Source organism: Phalacrocorax carbo, chromosome 1 (genome assembly GCF_963921805.1).
Source record: "Phalacrocorax carbo chromosome 1, bPhaCar2.1, whole genome shotgun sequence".
Lineage (NCBI taxonomy): Eukaryota > Metazoa > Chordata > Aves > Suliformes > Phalacrocoracidae > Phalacrocorax > Phalacrocorax carbo.
The window spans coordinates 67,428,504-67,453,713 of record NC_087513.1 but is presented as its reverse complement, the minus strand read 5'-3'; the positions used below and the strand labels follow the sequence as shown (position 1 = coordinate 67,453,713).

Sequence of the window (25,210 nt, the reverse complement as noted above, 5' to 3'; positions counted from 1 at the left end):
AGTCAAAGGACCAACCTGCTATTTGCTGCCAGCCCTCAGCTGCCCCTATTTGTGTCCCAGACCCCTTGTTCTACCCTATGTCTGCCTCATCTGTTCAGATCACAATCTCTTTAGGATATCTGCTTTTCTGTCTCTGCAGCGGATACACAACAGGATGCCTTTGCCAGAAGATCCTTGAACACTCCCAGGGTAGTCACAATACCCCTGAAAGCTGATCCCAGCCCTGATGGTGCCTCCTGGGGATGCTCAATTATGAATTACTCTTTTGTACATACAGGGATGTAAAAGCCTCTGTGTGCTGCAGAGGACAGGGTGTTGAGAGTGACTCATGTTGCCAACAGGGTAGAGGGACGAGGTAAAAAAGTTAGTATAGCCACACTGCTGCTACAGTCTTCATTCCTTGCAGCATGTTCTGCAGGTGTTCACAAGAACCCCAGTGGATATCAGCCATGCTTGCCTGGGACTGCTGTGCAGCCCCTCTGCCTGTGCCAGCAGGAAGCCTGCCTGTTTCTGGAACTCCTCCACCACACAACCAGCCTCAATCATGACACATCATGGCTCTATTCCCAGACCATCAAGGTCAGGCTGACTAGGGCTGGCCTCTTGCCACATTTTGGTGGGTGCTGTTCCAAGGCCTCTGCTTCTGTCTTGGGAAGCTTTCCGCATGGCACAGCACGGCACAGTGCTGGGAGGCAGATGCAGCATTTGAGCCTTTATCAGTGTCAAAGGTACAAGTGGGAGTTGTGGCTTTGGCCATGAGGGGAGAGGGGCTAAAGCTGGCAGCAGCAGTTTTGCCAATGACGTTCTCCACCTCCAGTTGGCTCCTGAGAGCTCAGTGAGATGTATCTGGGGATTGATTCCCTAATTCCTCCCCAGTAGTGGTCTCTCTGCCACCGTGATAAGCCAGATCCTTCAATGAGCTTAAGTTCAGCCTTTCTGTAGGTGCTTAGACCTAGCAAGAGGTACCAGGAGCCTCTTCACCTCACACTGTACCTGCACAGTGATTTTCTCAGCACCAAGCCTCAGTTTTCTCCCCTCCACTATTAACCCTGATGGTATCTCTCTTGTGATGCAAACTCACACTGGGTGACACAGCCCCCTCCCTGCTTCTCCTTTTCCCTGCCAAACCCATCCAGGCAACCAAGGAGCAATGAACTTACATTCATTCTCAAAGAGATGGAACTGCATCCCTAGCAGGCCAACGGACTTGCAAAATGTGTACGTTGAGGAACTTTTCTTCTTGGGGCAAAGCTTGAGGATCTGTTGGAGGGAGAGATTCATCATTAGGCAGGGTGCTGGGGAACAGGAAGGCAAGAACAATGCAAACTGCTCAAAGCAAAAAAGCTTTTTGCAAGCTCTGTTAATTGTACATGGGAGTAGCACTTGGTGACTGACAGGCTCTTTGCCCAAAAAGCTGCCTGGCGTGCTGCACTTGTAACAACACTTCTGAAATTCTGTAGGCATAGCCCTGTGGCCCATTCAGCTCTCTGTCTCCCAGGGGTGCTGGATTTTTGATGCCCACATTTCTGACTTTGCAAGAGTAATTCTTTTCACCCGAGTGCCAGATCAAAAGGCGAAGGGAAGCCTGTCAGAAATACCTTAGAGCTGGGGACAAAAGCATATGTGATTACTGCGCTGCCCTTGCTCCCTCAGCACTAGTTCTTATGGATCTGACTTATCCCATGGAGTAGAGGGATAGCAAGGAGCAGACCCTCTCCCCAGGTTCACAACTGTACAAACGGGTGCAGATGATGCGATGGGGAAAGCTCTCTTGACCTCTGTTCCTACAAAAGGGCTTGATTTTAGTCTTATATTTGCAACATCAACAGTTTCATTTTGCCATTAAATTTAGCAGAACTTCCATCTTGTTTGGCATCCTTCCAGTGTCAGTGTACCTCTGCCCTCCCTTGTACCTGTCTGAACTCAGTTGCAAGTAGCTGGGGCAGGACACTTTTAAAGGTACTATACACATTTGGGGCTCCAGCAAGTAATATCTACTCCCCTGCAGCCTTTGCAATGTTAGAAGGCAATGGTTTTAAAGTGTCTGGCAGGGAAGATTTAAAGTGCATGGGAGGGCTCTGTCTGCTACGGTACAAACAGACAAAGAAATGAACCATCCTTTCATGAAATGAGCCTCCCTGCTGGCAAAGGCATGTGAGAGAGCAATGACATTGCTTGGATGGCTGCAGGATGTGACAGTTTGTTTTTCAAGGGTTAGAGGAGTTTTAAATTTGGTAGGTTTTTAACAGTGAAGGATCCAGTGCTGCATCTTACAATGTTGATGGACCAGGGGATGGTCTGTCCTTAGGAGAGGTGGGAAATCGACATTGTGGACTGGTTTTAGATTTCTTTATAGAAATCAGGGTGAGTTTTGTCACTGCGGTCCCTAATTGCCAGAGCACACTCACCACCAGCAGGTCATTGAAGAGAAAAACTTCCCTCTGATGAGCTGCCTGCTTCTGCACTTTGTTCACATCAGTCACTTCATACAAGCGGCTGCAGCAGACCAGCCGGCGATGGGGCACAGACAGAACCTGCAGAAGACCCACAAGAGCATGCAGGGGCTGAGGGAGGCACCATTGTGGGTCTCCCCCTCCCTCAGAGTGCACAACTTTGCCCAGTGACAGTAGTACAAGCCAATTCTGCCCACTCTGCCCACTCAGATCATCACCACCTCATCACCACTCCTCACCATCTTTTTTCCTGCTGGAGCAATAGCAGAGAGCGCTACGTCTTTGTGGTCTGGATAAATCAGAGGAGTGGGACAGGCTATAGGCAACCTTCTTGCTCACACAGTCTATCTTCATATACCTCTGGCTTCCAGTCACCCCACTGGACATCTGCAGGTTTCCTGGGCTTTGAGAAATCTTTCTGCTCATTTTGGGTAAACAGTATGTATGTTTCTGCGTTACAGATCAGTTACCCCTAAAGAAGCTGTCTCTGCATTTGATAGTCTCTTAACACCAGCAATCCTTAGGGAACTCATTAGAGACAGATGGGTGAAATTGTTTTCTATATCTTTGCCTACCACTTCCTACACCCTCACAAGACCTGGAAGTTTGAAACACTGCAGGGCTATCACTGGAGCATTGGCAGGCAGGACCTGCAATGAGATTATTGGGCAAACAGCTACCGTACCAGATACTGTAAAGGCTGGCCAAGGAGATCCCCCAAAATTAGGAAAGAATGAGATAGCAAGGAAAAACATGTTTGGAGGAAAAGGAGTGAATTAATCAAGACAAAGCAAGGAGACAGAGGAGGAGTAGGGGCTTAGAGGGAAAAGGCAGAAAAGAGGGCCAATGAGGGACGTAGGGGTGAGAGGGTTGACAGGGTGCCAGCAGGGTTATGGATGCTCACCGTTTTCATTCCAACTATGGACTTCTCCACTTTGGTGACATAGGTTACATGGTCCTCATTGGATTTTAGCTCTTTCTGCTGGATCCTCTCGTAGATCCCCACCACCAGCTCCCGTGGGATGTCAGCACCGTCATCTACCCCTGCCAAACACAGAAAATGTTGGGCAGGCTAGGCAGGCAGAAAAGTAAAGGGAAGAACCAGTGGTCCCTGACAGGCAACTACTGCCTCTGCACTGTGCAATGTGCTGGGAAGGCTGAAGGGAAAGAGCAATACTTTGCTTTAGGCTGTCTTCTTTCTTGCTCTAACACATCTAATGCAGCAGCAGGAAAGATTGACATCTCTAAGGCAAATGCAGATTTCCTTATTCCTTTTCTCTGCATGGTGGCTCCTTTCCATGTGTTCCCTAAGGTTTTACAGCCACAATTTCACATTCATATATCTTGGGCCCCTCAGCAGCAACCCCTGCATTGATTTCATATCATCAGAAGTGTTAGATGTGGAGGAGACCTATGATGGGACACTGCTGCTCCTTCTGCCCATGCAAGTGTCAGTTCTCCTAAACAGAAGGCTTGGTGGCCTCCACCATTTTCCTTCTGTGATATCTTCTAGGAGTAACACTTTCCTGTTACTCTGTCTGTGACATCTCTGTCTCAGCCCTGTCCCTTTCCTCTTTTACGTCTCCTTAGATAACTAACTGTCCAAATTTTGCTGTCTGACCCTTGCAGAAACTGGCAGAAAAGTTTTATTTCACCCTTCCCTGAGCCAAATACTGCAAATTAAACTGCCACTCTTTCCTCTAAACTGAATTCCTTCAGTCATTTTATATCGATTTTCTCTGTTTTCCCTCCAGCTCCCTGGTCTCAGGATGTACTACCCTGAGCGATGCAGGTGAGGAATGGAGAGGCAATGTCATCTCCTGGCTCCCTCAGCCACACCCTTGCAAATGTAGCCTGAATACTCTTGTCTTTTTCAAACACAGGCTGGTGAAGCTATTGACCTGGGGATTGGTCTGCAGGCGAGTCTGGAATGAACTGTCTGCCCTTGTCTGTAATGGGGTGACATTCACTCACTCTAGTGAGCTGTGGTGCGTTACATACTGGATGTAAGTGATCCTCATATTGGCTGAGTTAATTGTGATGTGAACTGACAGATTTTCAAGCAACTCTAATTGTAAGTTAACATTAAAAAAACCTTTTGAGTTAGTGCTTTCAGCTGTGATACCAAAGGGGATGATGGCAGGTATCATCCCTATGCAATATCTCAGGAAATAACTTGAAAGAGGGCCTCAGGATCACATTATACCAGTCTGAAGTAGATGACAAATTGGGGGAGGTGCGGGAGGCTGAGACACTACTTTCTGAACAGCAGGCAGGACAAAGAAACTAGTCAAAGGAACCCACAGAAGTTCAAAATCTAGACAGGAATTGACACTGGAAAAACTTTGAGGGAGCTTCATCTGTATTGCAGATGTGCAGTAAGAGAAACTTGGAAGAAGGTTAACCTAGGATGACCTAGGAGTGAACATGGCTGGGAAATTAGACAAGAATTTGTCTAGACATGATGTTGTCAAAAAGGCCAAACAATACTAAGCTGCATTAGCAGATCTGAAAATTAGGAGCAGGCAGTGGCTCTATATGTGAGTATGTTGTGACTAAATCTGAAAAAGTGCTTTTAGCAACCTATTACCAAGATGGGAAGGACTGACCTTGAAAAACAGAAGAAACTTGATTTGGGGAACTGATGTATCAGAAATTGTGAAGAGGTAATGTATGCATGAACTCTGTCAGGCCTACAGTTACTATAAGTAATTGCAAGCAGTTAAGAAGGGGAAGATTTATCCTGAATAGAAGGAAAATCTGTTCATATATTCAAAGCAGCAAGGAGGGGAAGGGCTTGTTTAGCACAATCCAGCAGACTCTAAGAAGGATGGAGCTGAACAATAGGAAAATGTAATACAAAAGACTGCTTCCAAGCAGTGAGATCTATTAAAAGATGAAACCATCTCTCAAGGAAAATGGTTGGTTTCTGAGAAACCTGGACAGCTTTCTGCAGAAGACAAAGCTTAGATTTTCCCTTTCCCCAGCACCCTAGGAGACACTTCAAAGGGCCCTCCACAACTGACTCACAGGGAGCAGCAGCAGCCCTGAAGAAAGGCAGCTCCACTAGATATTCCCTGCCTTCACCTAGGCAGAATTTAGAGCAGCAAAAGGGCAAAAAAAAATGAAAGCAGGACCCTCACCTCTCAGATTGCGAATGAAGTCCTCCAGCATCATCTTCCTGTCAGGCTTTATGTTGGGGCTGTACATGTCCGTATTGAGGAGGATGATTGCAAAAGCCAAGATGAAGATGGTGTCCGGGTTGTGAAACTGCTGGACCACATCTGGGTTACACATGCAGTACCTCTGGCTGCAGCAGGAGGGATGCACACACTTAACATGGAACATGGGAGTCCTCTGCTCCAGGGTGGCAATGGCTTCATCACAAGTGGATCAATTTCCTCCTTTCAGTCCAACTCTCATACAAATGAGAAGGAACTGACTGCTCTCTGAAGACATATTTACCCACCAATGGCTGAAGCAGGCCACTGAAACTTCAGCCTTCTCATCATCAGGAACCAAAAGAGCAAGTGAGTCTAGAGAGGACCACTCAGGCTGCCGTCACTATGTAAGGATAATATAGGAGGTGCCTACTCCAGCCTGCCTTGCTAAGGGCAAAGGCTTAGATGCACCAAGGGAGCAACCCAGCACCCCTGCAAGCACCAGTGCTGCACTTCCTGTGAGTTACCAATGAACAGGGAGTCCCTTGCTGGCAGACATGTCAGGACTGGCCCCACTCTGGCCCTTTGTGCCCTTCATGCCACTGAACACATGACAAGGACATGGCTCTGCTGCAGCAGTGGCACAGAGGACTCTGTGCTTCAGAAGCCCCTCCATGATCACCCTCTTTGGAAGGGAGGTCCCTGGCCATTCACTCCATGGCTGCTGCATGTTTTCTGCCTTGGGTGTGTTCTGTGCTTCTACCTGGTTGCAGCAGTGCAGCTGCAGGGCTCATTCTCTTACCTGAAAGCCTCAATTAGCCGCTCGACCTTCTGTGCCTCCCCCTGCACACGGATGTGGGCCTGGAATTTCCGCAGGGCTTCATCCAGTTCCATGCCTGAGAAGTCCATCTCATCCACCACGCAGCTGTGGGAGGGGGACACAGCCTTCATCAGCACATCCTGCTGCAGGGGATGCCAGGCAGGCTCCTTCGCTGTGGTGCCAAGGCTCAGTCCCCAAGGGAAATACCATGGGAGAGGCCCTGAGACATCACTACATCTGCCCAGATCATGCTTAAAATGGGCAGTAATTTCAGACAAGTAGACAAGTGATTCCTGCATTCTACAGCAGGTGAGCAATTCTTGTGCCTAACCATGTGTATATATATACCCACACACACATGTGTGTATATATACACCATGATACATATATCTCATATCATACCGTATACAGCATATATATTTACATGTACATATACAGAGAAAGTGTACATATATATTGATATTTATCTGTATCTATATAGATACAGGTATCTAGACACCTATATTAACATAGATATTTAGACACCTATATCTATATCAATATCTATATGTATACAGATCTGTCTACTTCTGCCTTTCCTATCATCTGGTAATCCTTCATACATTGACAATTCCTCCCTTTCTCTCAGCACATGCACTTGTTCACTACCCTCTTATCCATCCTTATCTCTATTCACTGGGCTGTTCCTGCTCTTGTCCTCTCCCCACCTTCCACTCTGTCCAGTATTCATCCTCATTTGCAACCTGTACCTTCTTCACCACTCTTCAACCCCACTCAACCACTGCAGCAACAACATTCATTATGTCTTTAAAGACCAGAGCCAGCTCAGAGAAAATAGGAAATGGAAGCTGTTGGGACAGAAATATCATTGCAACATCAGCTGGCTTGTAACATCAAGGCTGGGTAAAACTCTGCCCGTGTAGTCAAACACCAGGAGTCCCCAATAATTCATTCTCTCTGAAGCCCTATTCATTTTATACATTTCTACCCATTTCACACAATCTTTTCCATTTCTACCATACTTCAGTGCTGTGCTTCCCTGTTATCTGCTGGAAATCCTTCCCCTCATACATCTGGTATCCCTTTTCCTTTCACACTTATGCATTGCACACTGGTAATCCACAGCCAATTTAGACACCCAAAGAAGGGGATGCTGCCTCTCTTGTTTCCCACTAAAGCATTCTCAGCTTATAAAAGTCCTAGTGTTAGCCTCCAAAACCTACTAATACAGTTCTTGCTGTCTGTATTAGTCAAATAATCTAGTTGTTCTTATTCTTACTGCATGATATTTTAGTTATTTGTAATGACACCACCCTCCCCATGCAGCTTCAGCACATTTTGTTAGCATATTCCTACCTTTTGTGTCCAGGTCATTACTGCAAGCATTAATCAAAAGACTAGACTCAGAAAACTCTGCTCATAACCTCCCTTAGGCCCATCTTCCCACTTCAGCAGAGTATGTAGGCACTAATGCCTGCATCAGCCAGTTCTCTCCCCCATTTATGATTCCTCTGCTAATTTCTCTCTCTCCACTCTCATCTAACAATTTCTCATGTCAAATGCTTTGCTGAAGTCTAGTATTACCTTCTGCATGTCCCTTGTCTAGAAAACCAGTTATTTTAACAAAGACAGACATTAAATTAATCTAGTCTCCACTGTCTTTGGTATGTACCTTTTCCCTTCCTGTCTCCCATTATTCTTTCCCATAAATAAATACTCAAACCTGACATTCTATCTGACAGAACAAGAAATTCACAGGTGCCAAAATTCCATCTTCTTTAAGCCTTCCTTAAATACAAAGTTACTAATTTACTAGTCTTCAGTCATACCTTGACATTACAAGTGTATTAAAAATTCAAGGACTTCATACTCTCTGCTTCTATATACCTTGGATGCTAATTCTATCTCCCCCTCCCCCCGCCCCTTTATTTCATCCTCTGTATTGTTTGGTTTGCATTCTCATGTTGCAAAGGATAAACTGACCCCAAATTTAAGGTTAAGAGGAAATTTTCCCCAAGACAGGTTGTCTGGAACTGTATGAGGAGTGGCACAGGGAAAATAGAGGGGGAGGGGATTAGCTCTCTTCTAAATCCTTCCATTTCCTAGGATTATCTGGAAATTTTACCAAACAAACCTCTGCTAATAAAGGGGTGTGCTGTCATCAGTTTCTTCTTCTTCCTTTCTGTGATAAACTGGAGATGCGTCTGTTCATCTTGTTTTCTATAGTGCTGCAGATTGCTGTAGGCTGTTGGGAAGTGTTTTGTGAGCTAGGCTGTTGACTGCCATGTGCAGCCTTGCTATAATAAAAGTCTATTGCATCATGTCCCAAATGGGTGAGGGACAGGGTTCAAATACTCAGACACATCTATCCATTCTTCCATTCCCCTATTGATTCAAGGGTTGAGATATCATTGCTTAAGTGGAGCAACACCCACAGAATAACTTATCAAGAGCGCTGGCTGAATATAGAATGTTCAGTATCTTCTAAGGTTGGAGTCATTACAACCTCAACTAGGAAATGTGGGCTCTTTCCCTGCACAGACCCTATATAATCAAAATGTAGGAACAACTGGCAAGGAGCAAGGGCAGAGAATCAATGGGGCTGATCTCATAGGAAAACTTACATGAAATCTTTTTTCCCCTCTTCAACAGGTGGACTGCAGAAACATTCACAAACGGTTTCTGGAAACAGCAAAAACTTCCTCCACTGCCTCCTTCCTTCGTTATTTTTATTTTTCTCACACTTATACTCTCATGTCCCTTGGGCTGAAATCAAGGCATTCTGCTTCTTGGAATTTATCTTTGATAGTAAGGGCAGTTTTTCTCTGGTTAGTCGTTATCGTGTTCACAGCTGCAACCACCTCTGCAGTTGGACTTTTGTTATTATTTTTTAATCCTTTCCAATGTGTGATGTTTCTCAGCTGTGACCCCAATGATTTTACTGTTATTTTCTGCTTCCAGATGCATAAAAGCAGAGTCCTTGCATGCACCAGTGAGACCTGTTGGTCTCACTAGTATCCCCAATCCACCAGCATTAAATCATGTATCTTTTGCTCTCTCCCTCATTGATCAATCTTTTCCCCTCCATACAGGCTGCTCTAACATGTCCTCCCCTTCATGTACAAATCTCAAATAATAAAGTCATTGCCCTTGATACAGAAAGCATCTAGCCTTTATTAGGACAAGGCAGTTGTTTATAGCTCTTTTCAAACTCAAGCAGGTATTGCTACATGAGTTATGCTCAGCTTATCCTTTGAGAGTTTCTTTCATGTACTGACAGATGCAGGTTTACTTTGTAAGTTATAAGATGAACTCCTGGGAGTTCCTTCCATTCGCCTCTTAGCCTAAAGGAGAGTGCTCCCTATCCTGGTTCCTGAGAAAAGCTGACCAAGCAGAAAGGAAAGGTTGGGAAAAAGTTTGACCCCAGCAAAGTAAGCCTGAGCTGGCATTTGATTTATCTGACAAGACCTGTGCCAAAGGCCTGAGGAATAGCTCCTAGTCATCAGGTATGCTGCTACTTTCTGCTGCTAGACAGACAGAAAGAATGGTGGATCATAGGTGTCTGATATTTTTGTGAGCAGACTTGACACAGCCAAGTCCCTTCAAAGAGCGAAAGAGCTTTGTGCTATGGGGCTGCCATGTTCCTGCTCCTCTTCTAGGCGGCTACAAGTTTTGCTGCCTTGTCTGACCTCAGATTCCTGTACAGACTCCTGTTAACTTTCCAAATGCACTGTCGTGCCTATGTCGGAGCTCCCCTGAAACGCAATGCAACTTTTCTTTGTGAAACCAGAGCATGGAGGTCTTTTCTTTCCAAGGTAGAGACCCTGGAAGGTGACATAGGATATACTGGCAAGTATACTGCAAAAAGTACATAGATCTCATCATCCTCCAGAGCTACAATGTAAAAGGCAGTGCAATCACATGCATGGGGGGGTGTCTCTCCCCAGATCTGGATTTGCCAGTGTACGAGACAAAGGTTGAACTGAGAGCGTATGGCGCTCTGCATCCCAGGAATAAACCAGCAGCTTATGTGCATGTGCCAAAACGAGTGCCGAGTTCATTTTTCCACAAACAGCAGAATGCCTGTGAGATGCCTATTCCAGGACCACCAGGAGGCCTGAAGGATAACGAAGCAGGGGCAGAGTAATCACTTTATAAAATCTCCTCCTGTTTCAACTCCTTCCTCCCCACGGACTTGCAACGAGACACGTGAATTGAGCTCGCAGTGCATCCAGAGATGCATTTAGCCCAGTACCTGCAGGGACAGGACTTCGGATGTTTGGATAATTTTGCTGAAGTGAGCAGGAAAAGTGCTGACACCCTGCCTCATAAACAAGGTGATGGAGTTTAAGGGCTCCTGTGCCACCTGTATACGTGGGGAGCTTGGTCTGTCCTGAGGCACTCGACAGACAGGCACCTCACAACTGTGGAGAATTGCACACCAGGTGACAGGTGACAGGACCAAAGGGTGGTCTCCTGGTTGGATCATTTTGCTCAGCTGTTACCTCTGTGGTAGCCACACTGCCTCCTAGGCTGCAGGGCATGACGACCCCAAAAGGGGGTGGACATAGTGGCATCAGATCTGCGAGGATTTAGCACAGGGCTAAGCATGGCAAAAAAACCCTTGTGGTGAAAGGGTTCAGTGAAGGCAGGAAGCAGCTGTATGGTGTGGGGCTGGGATCTGCTCACCCAAGTGTAATGACCTATTTTCTAGCTTTTCCACTCAGGTGGCAATACAGCAGGAGCTGGGCTGCAACTAAAAGTGTTTGTAATGAACCTGCAGCCCATGCTCAGAGAGGGAGCAAGAGGGGAGGCAGCCAGGTAGAAAGTTTAAAACCACAAGGCACAAAGATATTAATAAAAAACTTCCCTCTTCTTAGCTTCCCTAACCCTATGAGCTTTCTGAAGATGAACCAGGCTTAGGGTGGACTGCAGAGGAAGAGCTCAGCTCCATGAGGGGAGGCTGCCAAGCACGTGTTAACTGAGGCTCACAGAAAGAAGAGTGATCGGAAGTCACTGATTCCTTGCAGCAGCAGGCACAGTCATGTGTCCCAGTCCTGCCCTCCATGCCCTCCCTGTGGGAGGGTAGTCTCTAAAATGGAGACCACGGCCCACACCAGTCTTCCCTTTCTGCAGGATGCTGCACTACATGTATTGCTTGTTTTTTTCTGGGGCTGAGTCATACCTACATGCCCTCCCAAAGTTGTTGGTAGCTCACATGGCTACTCACTTGGGCATCCACTCCTTCGTAAGCAAGAAATTGCTTAGTGTACCATGCCTTGCACCACAGCTGGGCACCTAGGCAGGTTCAAGCTGCACCTTTAGCCTTTGCAAGCCTGGCATGGGAAAGCTGCTCTTGTTCACAAGTTTGATCTGTGCCACAGCTCTGCATGCAGCAGGAGGTCAGAACTGCCTAACACATTCTTCTCTCTGTCCTGTTTCCATCACATCATTATCTATTGCTCCACAGCACAAGCTGTAAGCACTGTACTGCTCAAACCTGCCTGTAATGCAAGTCCCCTATTGTTCCTCTGTGATGTCCGCAGTGAGAAGGGGAAAGGAGGCTAGTTTGGGATAACCTGTCAAGTTCACTCTGACAGTCCAAGAGGAATCTAACACTTCTCTGAGAGGCAGACTCTTTGCTGGGCTCCCAGTTCCTCACACTCCTGAGAGCAGCTTTTCTCTCCCTGACTTCCCATGAAAGAAAGAAAAGACAATACACACTTGACAGGCAGAAGAGCTGCTCACCCACAGGGAGAGTGTGTCTAACAGCATCTTACAGTCTAACACCAACCAGCCCCTGACTCACCACAATGTCTCCTCTGCCTGAATCCCTGTCCCATTCTCCTCTGAAAGCAAATGCACCAGGACAGCCAATTCTTCACTTCCAAGTCCCACAAACTGAATACAAACCATCCAGTACAAGCAGCACAGCCGACTCCATCCACAGCCTATTCATGGCATCACTCACATTATCTTGTTCGTGAATGAGCTATAAATGGAAGCAGTTCCTGAGTCAGAAACAGGTAGAGGGGAAGAATGAACTAACATGAAGGGAAGTATGAATGAAGGAGAACAAAGGACCAAACACACACAGAATGAAGGGTGCACAAAAAGAAATAAACAATACATCTGAGTATGTAATACTCTGGAAAGGAATGAAGAAAAGATGCAACAACGAGACAATGTGTCTCATATTAAAAATAGGTGTCAATGCCTTGGGCCTGACTTTTCCAAAGTAACAAAATTACTTTCTGCAGTACATGCCAAGTAGATTTGATAATAACTGCTCGGTACCAGAACACTGCCTTAATGGCCCAGGCTACCTCTCTACAGCTGTATTCCCTGGACTGGTAGACATTGAAACCCTGGGGTAGGTCCCCAGTGACTCCTCCCAGCTGGCTGCAGGACAGGTTGTGGAAGCAGATTCCCAGAAGTGGCTGGATCTTGCTGTGGGATGCTGGATCACAGTGAGTAGTTGTTACTGTGGGATGCTCAAAACTGGTTCCAGATGTGATTTATCCTCTGTATCATAAAATGCCTAAAAGCTAAATATCCAGCCTAAACTACCACACGGAGAAAAAACACACTCTTGAGAGACCTGTGTCTCTCTGTTGACTAAAGGAATTAATAAATTGATGGAAGACACTAAACTTGGTGGTGGCTAACAATAGGTGAGAAAAATCGTACTTTTAAAGATTGATGCCTTTTCTGCAAGAGAAAATGACATACTGCGTCTCCCTAAACAGATAGACCTGAGCAGTTTAGTGCTGTTAAAGGATGCGTGCCAATTACAGTCAGATACTGTTGAAAATCCCCTGCTCTCTGCCTCATTCCTCTGGCTATATATATATGTATAATACATACATTTTTAATATATATAAGCATGTATAATTACTTGTGAGTTATCCAGACACCTTTTCTAGGTTCCAAGAAAATCAGTCAAAGGTTGAAAGATAGAGTAGGAAGATGAAAGGTAGAATAGGGACATTTAGACACTAGGCATGCAGGTGTGGGAAGGTAAAATAGCATACCAAAGTGCTCAAAACTCATACTATGCTTACCCTCACTCACCACCCCCCACCCCCCACCCCCATCCATGTACATAAGAGGCTTTGCAACCAGCATGGCACTTTTCTGGAGTTTTGCATTTACTAGGTGGGCAGTAAAGAGGGATTACCTTCACAGTGCCAAATGCCACTGTGCACTCCTGAGCCCTGTCGCCTGACACCAGGAACAGGCAGTGGCTGGCTTGTTTGTCAGCCAGCACAGCTTCAATACCTATGGAAGCCAAGAGAAATTTGCAGACTATAGACTTACGGCTGGACTTACAGCTGAGTCTGGAGTTTGTAACCTGGGCAGCTCTGCCCCACCTCCAAGCGCACAAGGGAGGCTAACACTTTTGCAGATGTTTTAAAAGCTGTCCTATTATTTATTTATGCAGTTAGGTTAATTCAACCTCACTGCAATAGAAACAATGCTTACAATACACAATTCTAACACAAGTTTTCACATCGAGTGAGAGCTAAACTAACACAGCAAGTGGCATAAATAATTGAAATTGCTTTCAGGAGGGAGAGGATGGGCCAGGAAGGCTCCAGGGCCAGGTCTGGGATGTGAAAGAGTGGAGACATCTCCCCCTGCATACAGGCTTGCTCACTGCAGGTGGTTGGTGCCTATTCAACAACTACTGCCTGCTCATGGCCACCCTGCTTGGGCATTTAAGCTTGCCAGGACTAGCAGTGCCTGTTCTTCTTCTGCCCACTTGAGCCACAAAAATTACTGTGGAATTGGACAAATTGTGCAGAAGCTACTGTAGGAGCTACCCTGTCTGCCACGTGCTCTCCAGGGAATACCATGTATCCTAACACTGGCTTGCTATGTGTGGGTAGATGTGGGGACTGTGAGACAGCCCTTGCAGAGTCCCTTCTCCCAGTCTGTGCCGGTGTTCCTGAGCTAGTTTTATTGGAGTTGGATGAGAATGCCAAAAGGTCTTTGAGCTTCCTCTTGCTCCCACACAAACAGCTCAGAAGTTGTGACTAGCCCTTGAGCTATAGTGCGCTGGAAATGCCAGCACACTATACTAGACTACCAGCCCTCCTCTTCCTGCAGCATGGACCCGAAAAATATCCACTATGATATTCGTGGGCCAGAGTTTCTCCTGGCAATGCCTTCTTTCCATGCATGTCACACCGCTGGGTGTGCAGCCATTGCCCAGCCAGCTCTCACAAGCAGTTGATGAAAATTTGCTTGCAAAATCTACCAACCATTGCTATCTCCAAGCTCAGAACTGACACAGGAAGAGAGTGAAAGTACCTGCAAACAGCACATCTACAACCAGCTGAATGTGTGTGGTTTTTCCTTCCTATTTTAGAACATTCTGTGTATATTTTATGACTACTTTTATCTTTGCCTTTAAGGAAGATGAATCAGCAATTTATTGTGAAGAGGGGATGACAGCACAGATTGTTAGAGCAAGAACATCATATGTTGCCTGGAGAGATCAGACACAGGTTTGAACCCCAGATCCAGATTCTGTTGCTTGATATATGTCTGTGTACACACAGTCCATGTCCAAGATACATCCATGTACACACAGACTCAACAGCTCAGTTACCGTCTTTGAGCCTTGCTTTCTACATCTGTAAATAGGATGGCAGGGTCACTCTTTCATTGAACATTTGGAGTGCTACATTGAAAGGTGCAGTGGAAACTGAAAGTAATGAGCATGACGGAATAGGGCCGCCTGCCTTAATGGCCCTCCTGCAAAATGCAAAGACAGGCAAACACAACATAGCATCTCCTGGGCATTGAGGCTGGGAAGGAGACACCCAGCTTTGCAATAGGGACTGTCCCCAGGAGCTGCTGACACAGAGTTTGTAATCACATGTGAGGCAGAAGAATATGGTGGTTTGCGGGGATTATGCCAAATTTAGGACTACAAGGAACTGCCAGCTTATTGCTATTGTGATGTTTCCTTGTCTGTGCAGAGGCTAGATTTGGACTTCAGCAGAGTATCTGTCAGGGGAAGCAGCCCACACATTGCTTGCTGGAGAAAAAGAGGCAATTACTTTTAATTGTAGCTCTCAGCATGAAGAGACAGGAGAGAACATGCGTCTTGTTGCTGGCCAAATCAATACCCATATAGTATATTAAAAAAAGAGGTGGACCAAAGGTGAGGTACCTGTAGCATTAAGCAGCAGCAATTGCAGCAGAGATTAATTTTGAAATTTGGACCCAAATTTGGCTCTTGAACTGGCATCCTCCAGTCTTTCCCTGGAGTAGAAGTGCTGTGTGTATTGGATTTAGGGTTTCTGTTTGGCTTGGTTCAAGAGAAACCACTGCAAAATTCAAGGGAGATAGAGAACATTTTGGAGAATGGGAGAATATAATAAAGGATCCAGTGCAAAGGACTTCCTGCCTAATGGAAAGGCAGCTCTCACTAAGAACTCTGTTTCTGCCTAATAAAAGAAAGACCCAGCTGAGTGTTGGTCATCCCTTGAAACAGGTCTCTGAATGAGCTGGTTGCCCCTGACTACACAGGTCACATCACCTGGCATGGCAGGCAGCCCTCACGTTCACACTCTGGTTCAAACTCACCCTGCTTTCACTGAGCAGTTCTCAGGGTGGGAGAGGTGGTGTCTCCTTTTTCTGATGTCCCCTTTTTAGCCTACAGAGAGCTGTGCTTTCTCCTTTTCCCTCATCTGAAGTAGCTCAAGACAAAGCAGGAAACGAAGGCTCATCTTAGTTCCCCAGGCCTATCTTTGCAAGAAAGCTTGTCATCTTGGACAACACCCAGAACAACAGGAAAGATGCTTTCCTTCCCGACACTTTAGACCCTGCTCCTGCAACACAGGGGGCTGACAAGCTAGCAATGGTTACAATGAGGAAGGCAGAGCAATAGGCAAGCGCTGAGGTAGTATAAGTCTCAGGTATTCACAGGGTTTTGCAGCTCAAATTGCAAGACTTGAAAGAGTAAAGAGGTGTAGACTGAGAATTGCATGGCTTGTGTGACTGGGAGAGGGTCTAGGTGAGAGAATTGAAGGGAACAATCCAGCAAAGGCAGCCACTGAACACAGGCAGGGAGGAAACCTGAGATCATGTTCAGAAAAGGGACAGCTCAGCTTGTTGGTGTTTCTGGAGTAGGGGTGTTCCTCAGTCCTCTGTAACTGCAGTGGTAATGATAAAACCTTAGGAGAATTTTTCTTCATGAAGGCCTCTTCATTACCACAAACAGGACCTCATTATCCCCGTAGTGCTGTTGGACAAACTGAAAAGACCACCCATCTCAAAACTGGACAGAAAGAGAACCAGGTGTGAAGCCAGCATTTGCTGCTCCCTGCTGGTCTCACAGTAAGGAGCAGATATTTTTCCGCCTCCACCTCTCAGTACTTCCCAGAAAGCATCAGAGGTACTTTATCTGGGTGGGGTGAGACCCCAGTCACAGAGTTTCACAGCCACAAAACCTCCCAGCATCACTAGTCCTACCACTTGATAGTGCTGAGCTCCTGCTAGGTGATCGCAGGCCCTCTGAGGAGAGACTGAAACAAAAGGGCTGCTGATATTAGGGGGGAAACACATTGCTGGGAAATGCATTGAGAGGTGCCTGATAGGGAGTGGGAATGGTGAAGTTCCCGCAGACTGGGGATGGGGTGCATGGAGGACAGGGTGCTTGCTGGTGCAGCCAGGGCAGACTGGGCTGGCAACTCCTTTACAGTGCAGGGAGAAGGGGAAGAGGTTTCCACACTTACTCCAGGACGTCCCTGTTGAACTGCTTCTTGCTGTTGCCCAGGAATTCCCCAATCATCTGGCGGCTCAGGCCCTTCCGCTGGAGCAGGAAATGTGCCACCCCAATGGGGGTGTCCGGGATGAAGCCTCGGGAGATCAGGAACTGGATCCCTTTGTCTGGGTTTCTGAAAGGGAAGGACAGAGACATGGTGAGTTTGCATGATCTTTTTGAGGCATTATTGCCTCTGGCTCATGTCAGGGCTTGCAGCAACGCAGCACTCAGTAGGTGCATGGGCTCCTATGAGTCCATGTGTGTGTGGCAGGGATGGGACTGCTGGGGGCAGGGAAGTGACTGTGGGGAGTGCCCACCAGTTGCCGCTGAAGACAGATGCCATGGGATCTGCTGTGTCACTTGTGGCATCTGCTGTCACCTAGGATCACAAGTGCCATCCCACTGCTACAAAGGATCCTGCTACACGATATTAGCCTCATCAGTGACTCTCTTCTGCCGTCTGTCTGCTCCAGAACAAAGGCTCTTGTATCGTCCCTGCCCCAGCTTGGTTTGTTTAGGGTCCCTGTGAGGACACGATTAGACTGTGTGTCCCATGTGTCCCACACAGACAGCACAGGAAATATCAGTACATTCAGCTGCTCTAAATGCACCCTACAGAGAGCTGTCTCCAGGGACCAAGGGTGAGAGCTGGGCACGTAACCCTTTGCTTTAGGGGAGCTGGGGTTGTACCTTCTGTAGGGCAGACAAAGGCAAAGGGAACAATGTGGCTGTGAAGAGACTTAGGAGATGTTACCGCCATGGACTTTGGGCCAATGAGGCTCAAGACACAAACGGGGATAATGAAAGGTCGGCACTTTTTCTGTAAAAAAATAATTCTCTTTTCCATACATTTTTAGTGCTCAGAGTTGAGTGGCACTTTCTGCTTTCCTCACCTGAGCCTGGTGTTGGCTGCTTGAACAGAAATCCCATGCTCAGATTCCCTTATCTCTTCCTCCACTTCCCCCACCATTAGCTGTGTTGTTCTTCCCTTCTCTATTGATTTACCCCCTCAGGCAGAAATCTCTGTGTGTGGGTGGATGACAGCACGCACCTGGAGAATGCCTTGTCAAAGCTAGGAGAGAGCTGCATGCAGCTCCCAGACAGAGGGTTTTTCTCCCTCTGTGGCCATGAATGCCTTTCTGAGAACAGGTCTGGTGCTGAGTGGGCCTGATTGCCTGGTCATGGGAGTGATTTTCTGCTTATTAGTGTGCCGGTGTCTGTGCCTGCACACGCAGCTTTTAGTGTGTGTCTCAACAAGCACACGTTTGTGTGTGTCTGTTCTGTATATGCAGATTGCTCCTGTACTGTACTTGTTCATCAGCACCTGCACACCTGGCTTTCTCCTCATGTCTCCTATAAGCCTGCATGCTTCTGTGTATCCTGGGAGTGGCTGTGAGCCTATGTGGTGCCTGTCCCACAGTAGAGACAGGAATGAGTGTGTCCGTGTATTGTGCAGGAGTTTTTCTTCCTATATTTCAGTCTGCCCCACCAAAGGGTATCTGTCATGATGCATCCTTGCTGAGGGGAATTAGTACAGTGCCAGGAAGATTTCCACATTCCTTTGGTTCTCTGAACTGGTGAGTGGGGTGAGGTAAGAGGGTAGCTTCTTCATGAAAGGCTGACATACTTAAACCATTAACCCAAATTCAGGGATCTTTGTCAAGGCTCAAGGAATGAATTTGCTCAGGCAGTTCCCTGGGGTGAGGAAAGGATAGGATGAGATCTCAGAGCACGTGAATGTGTGATATGCACAGGCACAGACTGTGACACTGTCAGGTGGTGAAGGATGTGGGTGAGCAACATATGTCTAGCTATAAGGGGATCAGCATTTGGGATAACGGCCTTCTCCTTACAGGGGCCTCATTGGTATACAAAAAGTAGATGGGCTTGAAATAGTTATCCTTAGTCTGTAATGTCACAAAGAAAATATCCTGGGCAGTGTGGCATCCCCAGGGAGAGTGGCTGGGAGAACAAGTCAGCCCGTTAAATTTATGAACAGGAGAGCTGCAAGATCGGATATTGAAAAACCCAGGCCTCCTCCAGGGAGAAGCAACAGTGCACCATCTGTATTATCACACAGATCTCCTGGTTCACCTTTGAAGAGCATAGGCAAAGTTCTCTGCTAAGGACAAAGGTCATATGGGTAGGGCTAAAGTCAAGCTAAGCAACAGAGATTCATAAAATGCACCTCTACCTGCACACTTCGGTATTTGGCAAGGGACAGTATGGTGATCACAGCACGAGGATGATCTCAGCCACGCTGGTGTGACTGCAAAGCCACTGGACTGACTTTGGATTCACTCCAGAGGTTCTGGGAGCTGAATGTGGCCAGAAAAATGCAGCTCACACAGTGGCATGGATATAGAGATTTCAGTAGAGATGGCACACGCAACACAAGAGAATGTAGGATAAAACAGCACAGTCCTCCTGCACTGTCTAGACAATAACTCAAATATACATGCACACGCTATTCTTCCACTAATAGCAGTCTTTTATCAGTTTTTCCCAGTATTTAATTTGTTCTCCACAAAATCCTGACAGCAATACAGCATCTCTGCCACTGAACACCTGCAGATGTATCCCATGTACTGCAGCATGTGGCTTTTACCCAGATGTGCAGCAGACAACTCCCCTGCCATCTCTCCTGAGCCTGATTCCTGCTCTTTGCTTTAGTGTTGCAGGGGTGTTAAGCATGGCCAGCAAATGCTGCGGGATTCCTCACGTCCTGCTGGCTTTCCCTCTGCCCACGCAGCCAGCTGCCCACACACGCTGAGTTATTACAGCAGTGCTGCATAATGAAGCACTCTCCGTTCCAGGGATTCCACCCCCTCACTGTGGAGTGGAGATGGGGAAAGTGCCACAGCAGCACAGCATCAATGTGCTCCCAGGGAACTGCTCCGAACTATGGCAGATGGTGCTAGCAACTGCAGGCTTTCAGCTCTTGGTCCAGGGGAGTGGTCAGCAAAAAGGATGTGCACTCAGGCACGCGTGGCCTCAGCTCCATGCCCTGTGGGTTGGTGCCCGCATTGCAAATGCTACAATGGTAAACTGGCTCCTTGACAGAAATTGGTAGGGAGACCAACAACCAAATAACTGCAGAAAGCTGAATGGCCTTCCCAGCCCCTTGGATTGAGGTACACTACAGTGTCACAAGGGGACCCATGTGTCCCTTAGGTCCCACTCATAGAACAAAAAAGGCTTCACTCCACAGAGCTAACAGGTCAGTTCTCACCCTCCCTGTCCTGCAACATTTTGTCAAGAAAACTGAGCCTTACAGGTTACCGCACATAGTTTCAGCAGCTAGTTTCAAGGGAGCAGGGGAGGCCTGGCTACAAAGTTGTGTTTCAGAGCTCCACGGTAAGTCTTCTATCCCACAGGGACCTGCAAGATGCAGTGAACCCAGGTCACTGAATGAAGGAGGATGGCAGAGCTGCTTCCCCAAAACAGACTTGGCGCTGCTGATCTGTCACATGAATATGTGCCAGGCAGATTGGGGGAGGAGGGGAGGCTGGGAAAAATAATTTTCACTCCTGCTTTATCTTCACATCAGTGCTCATGTCAACTGTGCAAGAACTAAAGGAAAACACATTGGGTGGAGGAACTCCTGCCAAGCATGGCTGAGAATACTGAAACGCTTAGTAGCGGAGAGATGAGCCCCATGTTCCACTCCAGAAGTACACCTATCCCAACACAAACACCAGAACATCTGTGTGGATCTGGAACTATCTCTATCATAATCAACCCCCCACCTGTGTCTGGTGCCTACCTTCTCTCATTACAGCCTGCTTGTGTTCACCAGGCAAATCTGTGTGTGCCCAGAGCCTGTCTTTGATGTATACACATGGACCCACCTGTTCGCAACCTAATCTCAGAGCTAGTAAAATGTCTTCCTCAGTTCTGTAAGAGTCCCAAATCTGTCTGCTCTAACACCACTTCTGTTCTGGATGTGCTCCAAGCCCAGCCCTAAAAACACCTCCTCCAGGTTCCTGCCTCCTGGAGTCCACAACCTCCATACTACACATATATAAATCCTGGGCATTGCCCCCTTGTCTGTGAAAAACTTCTACCTATGACTGCATAATCTGTAGTCCTTGCTCTGACCAAAAGCCCACACTAATGTGTGGCAAATCATTCTTCTAGTATGGGTGCACTAGATCCCCAGCACCTTCATTAGGGGACTCAAATGGAAACCAAGACAGCAAAAGATGAGAGTGTGATGATGGAGCAAACCCCAATATTTCTCATGGCTTGCTTTGATGAGAAAAGTCTCATCAAAAGGCAAAGAGCAAATCTAAAGCTCCTTATAGGAACTCAGCTGCTTTCTGCCAATCCAAAATAGACTGTGTGTGACCCCTAGAGTTAACCTCTTCTGACAGTAATCTCTGGGCTGCTCTGCTTTTGCTTTCACACCTACAGCCTTTTCATAGGATATCAGACTTAGATGTGTGAGAGACTCAGATGACTAAACCTGGTCTGTCAGGTAAAAATCTACCCAAATGCCAGAAGGAAAATGACAGCCAGAGCACTCATACTGGGCTAGCTAAGCTCAGCTCTACCTTTCTCTCTTTCTCTCTATTTACTTGGAAATGCCCCATGTAAAGTAACCAGGGTTGGGTTTACATCCCCAGCTACGCTTGTTCCTTTGCAACAGAGTGGAGCAGGAGCCTAGATCCCAGGCTCAGCTGGTGGATGCCAAATGGACAGCAACTGGGACTGAAGGTTCAGAATTCAGGAGAGCATGTGCACCACTCATGGGGCACTGGGCTTGTTCCTCTGTTGGGCAGAAGATCAGGACAGCACTTGGAGGACTTTAGGGAAAAAGCTTCTGGGCAGCCAACCCGTGGTCTGCATTGCATACCCAGAGGGTCATGCCCTTGAATATGAAAGAACTTCCCCAGAGATGGATCTAGACCAAGAGTCTGCCATCTCCTGTTCCTTGAGGCATGAAATACGCTGGGAAACATGAAAGAGGAAGATTCACTTACATATTAAAGAGGTTTAGCCCAATGCGGTAGAGACGCTTCCTCATGGTATCTGTGGAAAGTGTGGGGGACTTGCAGCTTGCTGGGTTCTCGCAGTGGTACCTTGGGAGACTGAGGATCATGGCCTGCAGTGCTTCTTTCGAGGATACCTCAGAGGCTGACTTGGCTGAAGTGGAGGTGCTGCTGCTGCTCAGCTGCTCCAAGTTGTCTGCATTCTCAGACTCAGAGCCTTTGCTTTGCCCTGTCTCGTTGCTAGCATCAAACTGGAGCTTCTGCACTGCCATCTGCCCAGGCTCAGCACTGCTGTCTCCCGTGACATTAGTACTGACATTCACCTCAGTGAAAGTGTGGCTGTTCTGGAGAGCTCTGGACTCAGGTAAGCTCTCTGGGGCAGCCGGTGGTTCACTGGCTCCGCCCTCCCCTTCTCCTGCACTTTCTTCAGCCTTGGCAGCTTGAGAGAGCCCAGCCTGGGCATTGCTGCTGAGGCAATTTGCCATGGACACCGAGGTAGACGATGAGACAGAGATGTTCTTGTTGTCAATCTGGACTGTGACATCTCGAAAAGCCATCATAAGAGTGCTGCTGCTCTTGGGTAAGGTATCTGGCAGGAGCCCTTCCTCTTTCTCCTTGTCCTGCAGCTCAGTTTCTAAGTCTTGGTTTGGCTGCATTGAGCTGGCACTGAAGGTCTCCCTTATCTGGTATGAGCCCCCATCTTGCAGTGAGCACATGGTCTTCAGGCTCCAGGTGCTGAGGGCATCATCAATAGATTTGGCCAGGGACTGAACTTGTTCTGTGAAGGAGTCCTCCAGCTCGGTCAGTGCCCCACTGATGGTGGCTGGCAAAGATGGAGACCTCACCAATGGGATGCCCACAAAGTTGTACCCCTCCACCAGGGCTTTCTCAGCGGAGAAGCTCTCTGAGTTCTGGACCCGGACTTTCCTCAGAGAAATACGGCGTGGCATGCGGCTCTCCAGCAGTGAGTTGCGGATCTTCTCAAAGTTCTTACTGAGCTGGTACTGCCGGAAAGCAGTCTGGATGGTGCAGGCTGCCCTGCGAGATACCAGGTGACCTCCGTATTTGTGCTCTAGCATTTCGATCTGAAAGACATATAAACAGGAGAGGTTATTTTTTGTTAATTGACTTCTGATGGCTTTCTGTGACCTGAGTTCCTACAGTGATTAGTCTGTAATGACTCTGAGAAGAACTTCTAACACTGAATTAGCTTCTTCCTGCACTGCTGTGCCCTTGATTTCAATGGAAGGTCCCTCTTTGGGCATAGCTTAGCCAGCATCAGTACTGTGAGCGTCCTCACGGCTATAACATGATCATGCCTCTTCCTAGAATGCCAGCCATACAAGCTGGAGCCTGGAGGTGCCCTTCCTTTGCAGACCCACTTCTGATGGCCTTCAGGGCAAGCTCATACTACAAATAGTGTTCCAGATGTGTCTTCCTGCTCAGTAGTGCTCTGGTAATGTCAAGCATCATCCCTTGTCTCAGAGTGTTACTAATGCTCCTCCCCTCCTTAGTCACCTTAGGAAATACTCTCAGGGAAAGGAGAAATCATTCAGAAAACGGAAAGAAAAGCTCATTTTTAAATGCAGAAAATACTGGCTTGATCATAGGAGCTAATGAGAAACATCAGTTTCCACAGAAGTCAGTGGAAGCTGAGTTTGTTCAGTCTCTTTTATAAAGCACTCTGAATCCCAAAGTGTCTTCCTTTCTGATATCTGAGTTTTTCAGATGTCAGCCAGAAGTGAAATGAAAACTACCCAAGGAAAGAAAGACTCTTGGTTTTGAAAGGTAAAAAATTCTGATTTTAGATGTTAAGACAAGATATTAAGAACATGTAGCAAGAGGAATTATTCCCTCCTGAGCTGGTAACAACAAACACACATTTAAATACATACACACACAGCTAAGTGGCATTTCAACAGGCTTCAACAAAGCAAGTATGTATGGTAATTTCTATTTCATAGCCTAGTATTTATACTTCCTGGTGATCCCCTCACTCTTCCTCTGCAGCTGAGCCTTCACTAACATGCTATAGGAGAATGTTAGGTGACACGGTTCTAGTGAGTAACTAATGGAGGACAAGGAGAACAGTGTGAAGATGATGGTAGATGGTGGGATTGAAGAAAAAAGAAGGGTGAACTAGAATTTCCTTCACTGAGGTTTTGGCTGAACTATGAGCTAAACTTTACCCTGTTGGCACTTCACAGGGCAGAGCGCAGGTGCAGACTGTAGTGTTTAAATGTGTGTGCACATGTGGAAAAGCCAAAAAAGGGTGAACTGCAGGACTGGGAGTGTTGGTGGAATCAGTCCTAAACTAAAGGAGGAGTCACTACATCGTTCATGTGGTGAGCATGAGCTCATTAGCAGATCCAAAAGATGAGTTTTACTGACTGCATCCTTATTGCCAGACAGATACCACTTGCCCCTCCCCATGCCTTGCTGGCCCAGTACTCACAGGATAAAGGACTGAGCTCACAGAAGATCTGAGTTTAAGTGAAAACTGTTTTTGTAGTCAAGGTGAGACTGAGGCATGAGCCTCAGCTTGCAGAGTCATGTCATGTCATCTGCTTCCTTCTTATTTTCCTTTTTTGTAACACTATGTAATTTTCAGATAAAACTCAGTGAGTGATCTAGTTTCAAGCGAAGGCCTGGAACGACAGCTATGAGAAGTGTAAATCACCTCATTCCTTCCAATACTAACTCCTCTGGAAGTAGGGGAAGATGATATGACCTTGGGAAATGACAGGATATGACCCCAGCCATTCTGTCCCTTCACTGGTATCCTGGCTGCTGGAATAAGTACTGAAGGCCTTGCCCACTGGCACCCCAAGCAGTAACAGGTAGCAGTAGCAGGGGGATACACATCCTTTTGTATTTCTCTTGCTGGAAATGAACCCTTGCCTTGTGCTCAAACATAAGGTAGACTTCTGTTTTCTGTTTGCCTTGCCCTTGAATTCACATCTGTCCAAAGCAAGCATCAAAGCTCAGCACTGAGAAATACT

General features: G+C 47.0%; 1 protein-coding gene across 4 annotated transcripts in view; it reads right to left on the bottom strand.

Moving 5' to 3' along the window:
• Positions 1–25,210, bottom strand: part of IQSEC3 (IQ motif and Sec7 domain ArfGEF 3) — a 106,089-nt gene that overhangs the window by 9,928 nt on the left and 70,951 nt on the right. For all 4 annotated transcript variants that reach the window (XM_064458058.1, XM_064458082.1, XM_064458065.1 and 1 more), the window contains exons 4-10: positions 22,200–23,293; positions 17,186–17,347; positions 6,417–6,539; positions 5,597–5,763; positions 3,358–3,497; positions 2,409–2,534; positions 1,161–1,260 (exon numbers count right to left, since the gene is read on the bottom strand). In XM_064458058.1, the coding sequence (XP_064314128.1) occupies positions 1,161–1,260; positions 2,409–2,534; positions 3,358–3,497; positions 5,597–5,763; positions 6,417–6,539; positions 17,186–17,347; positions 22,200–23,293 (1,912 nt within the window). The remainder of the gene's footprint in view (positions 1–1,160; positions 1,261–2,408; positions 2,535–3,357; positions 3,498–5,596; positions 5,764–6,416; positions 6,540–17,185; positions 17,348–22,199; positions 23,294–25,210) is intronic.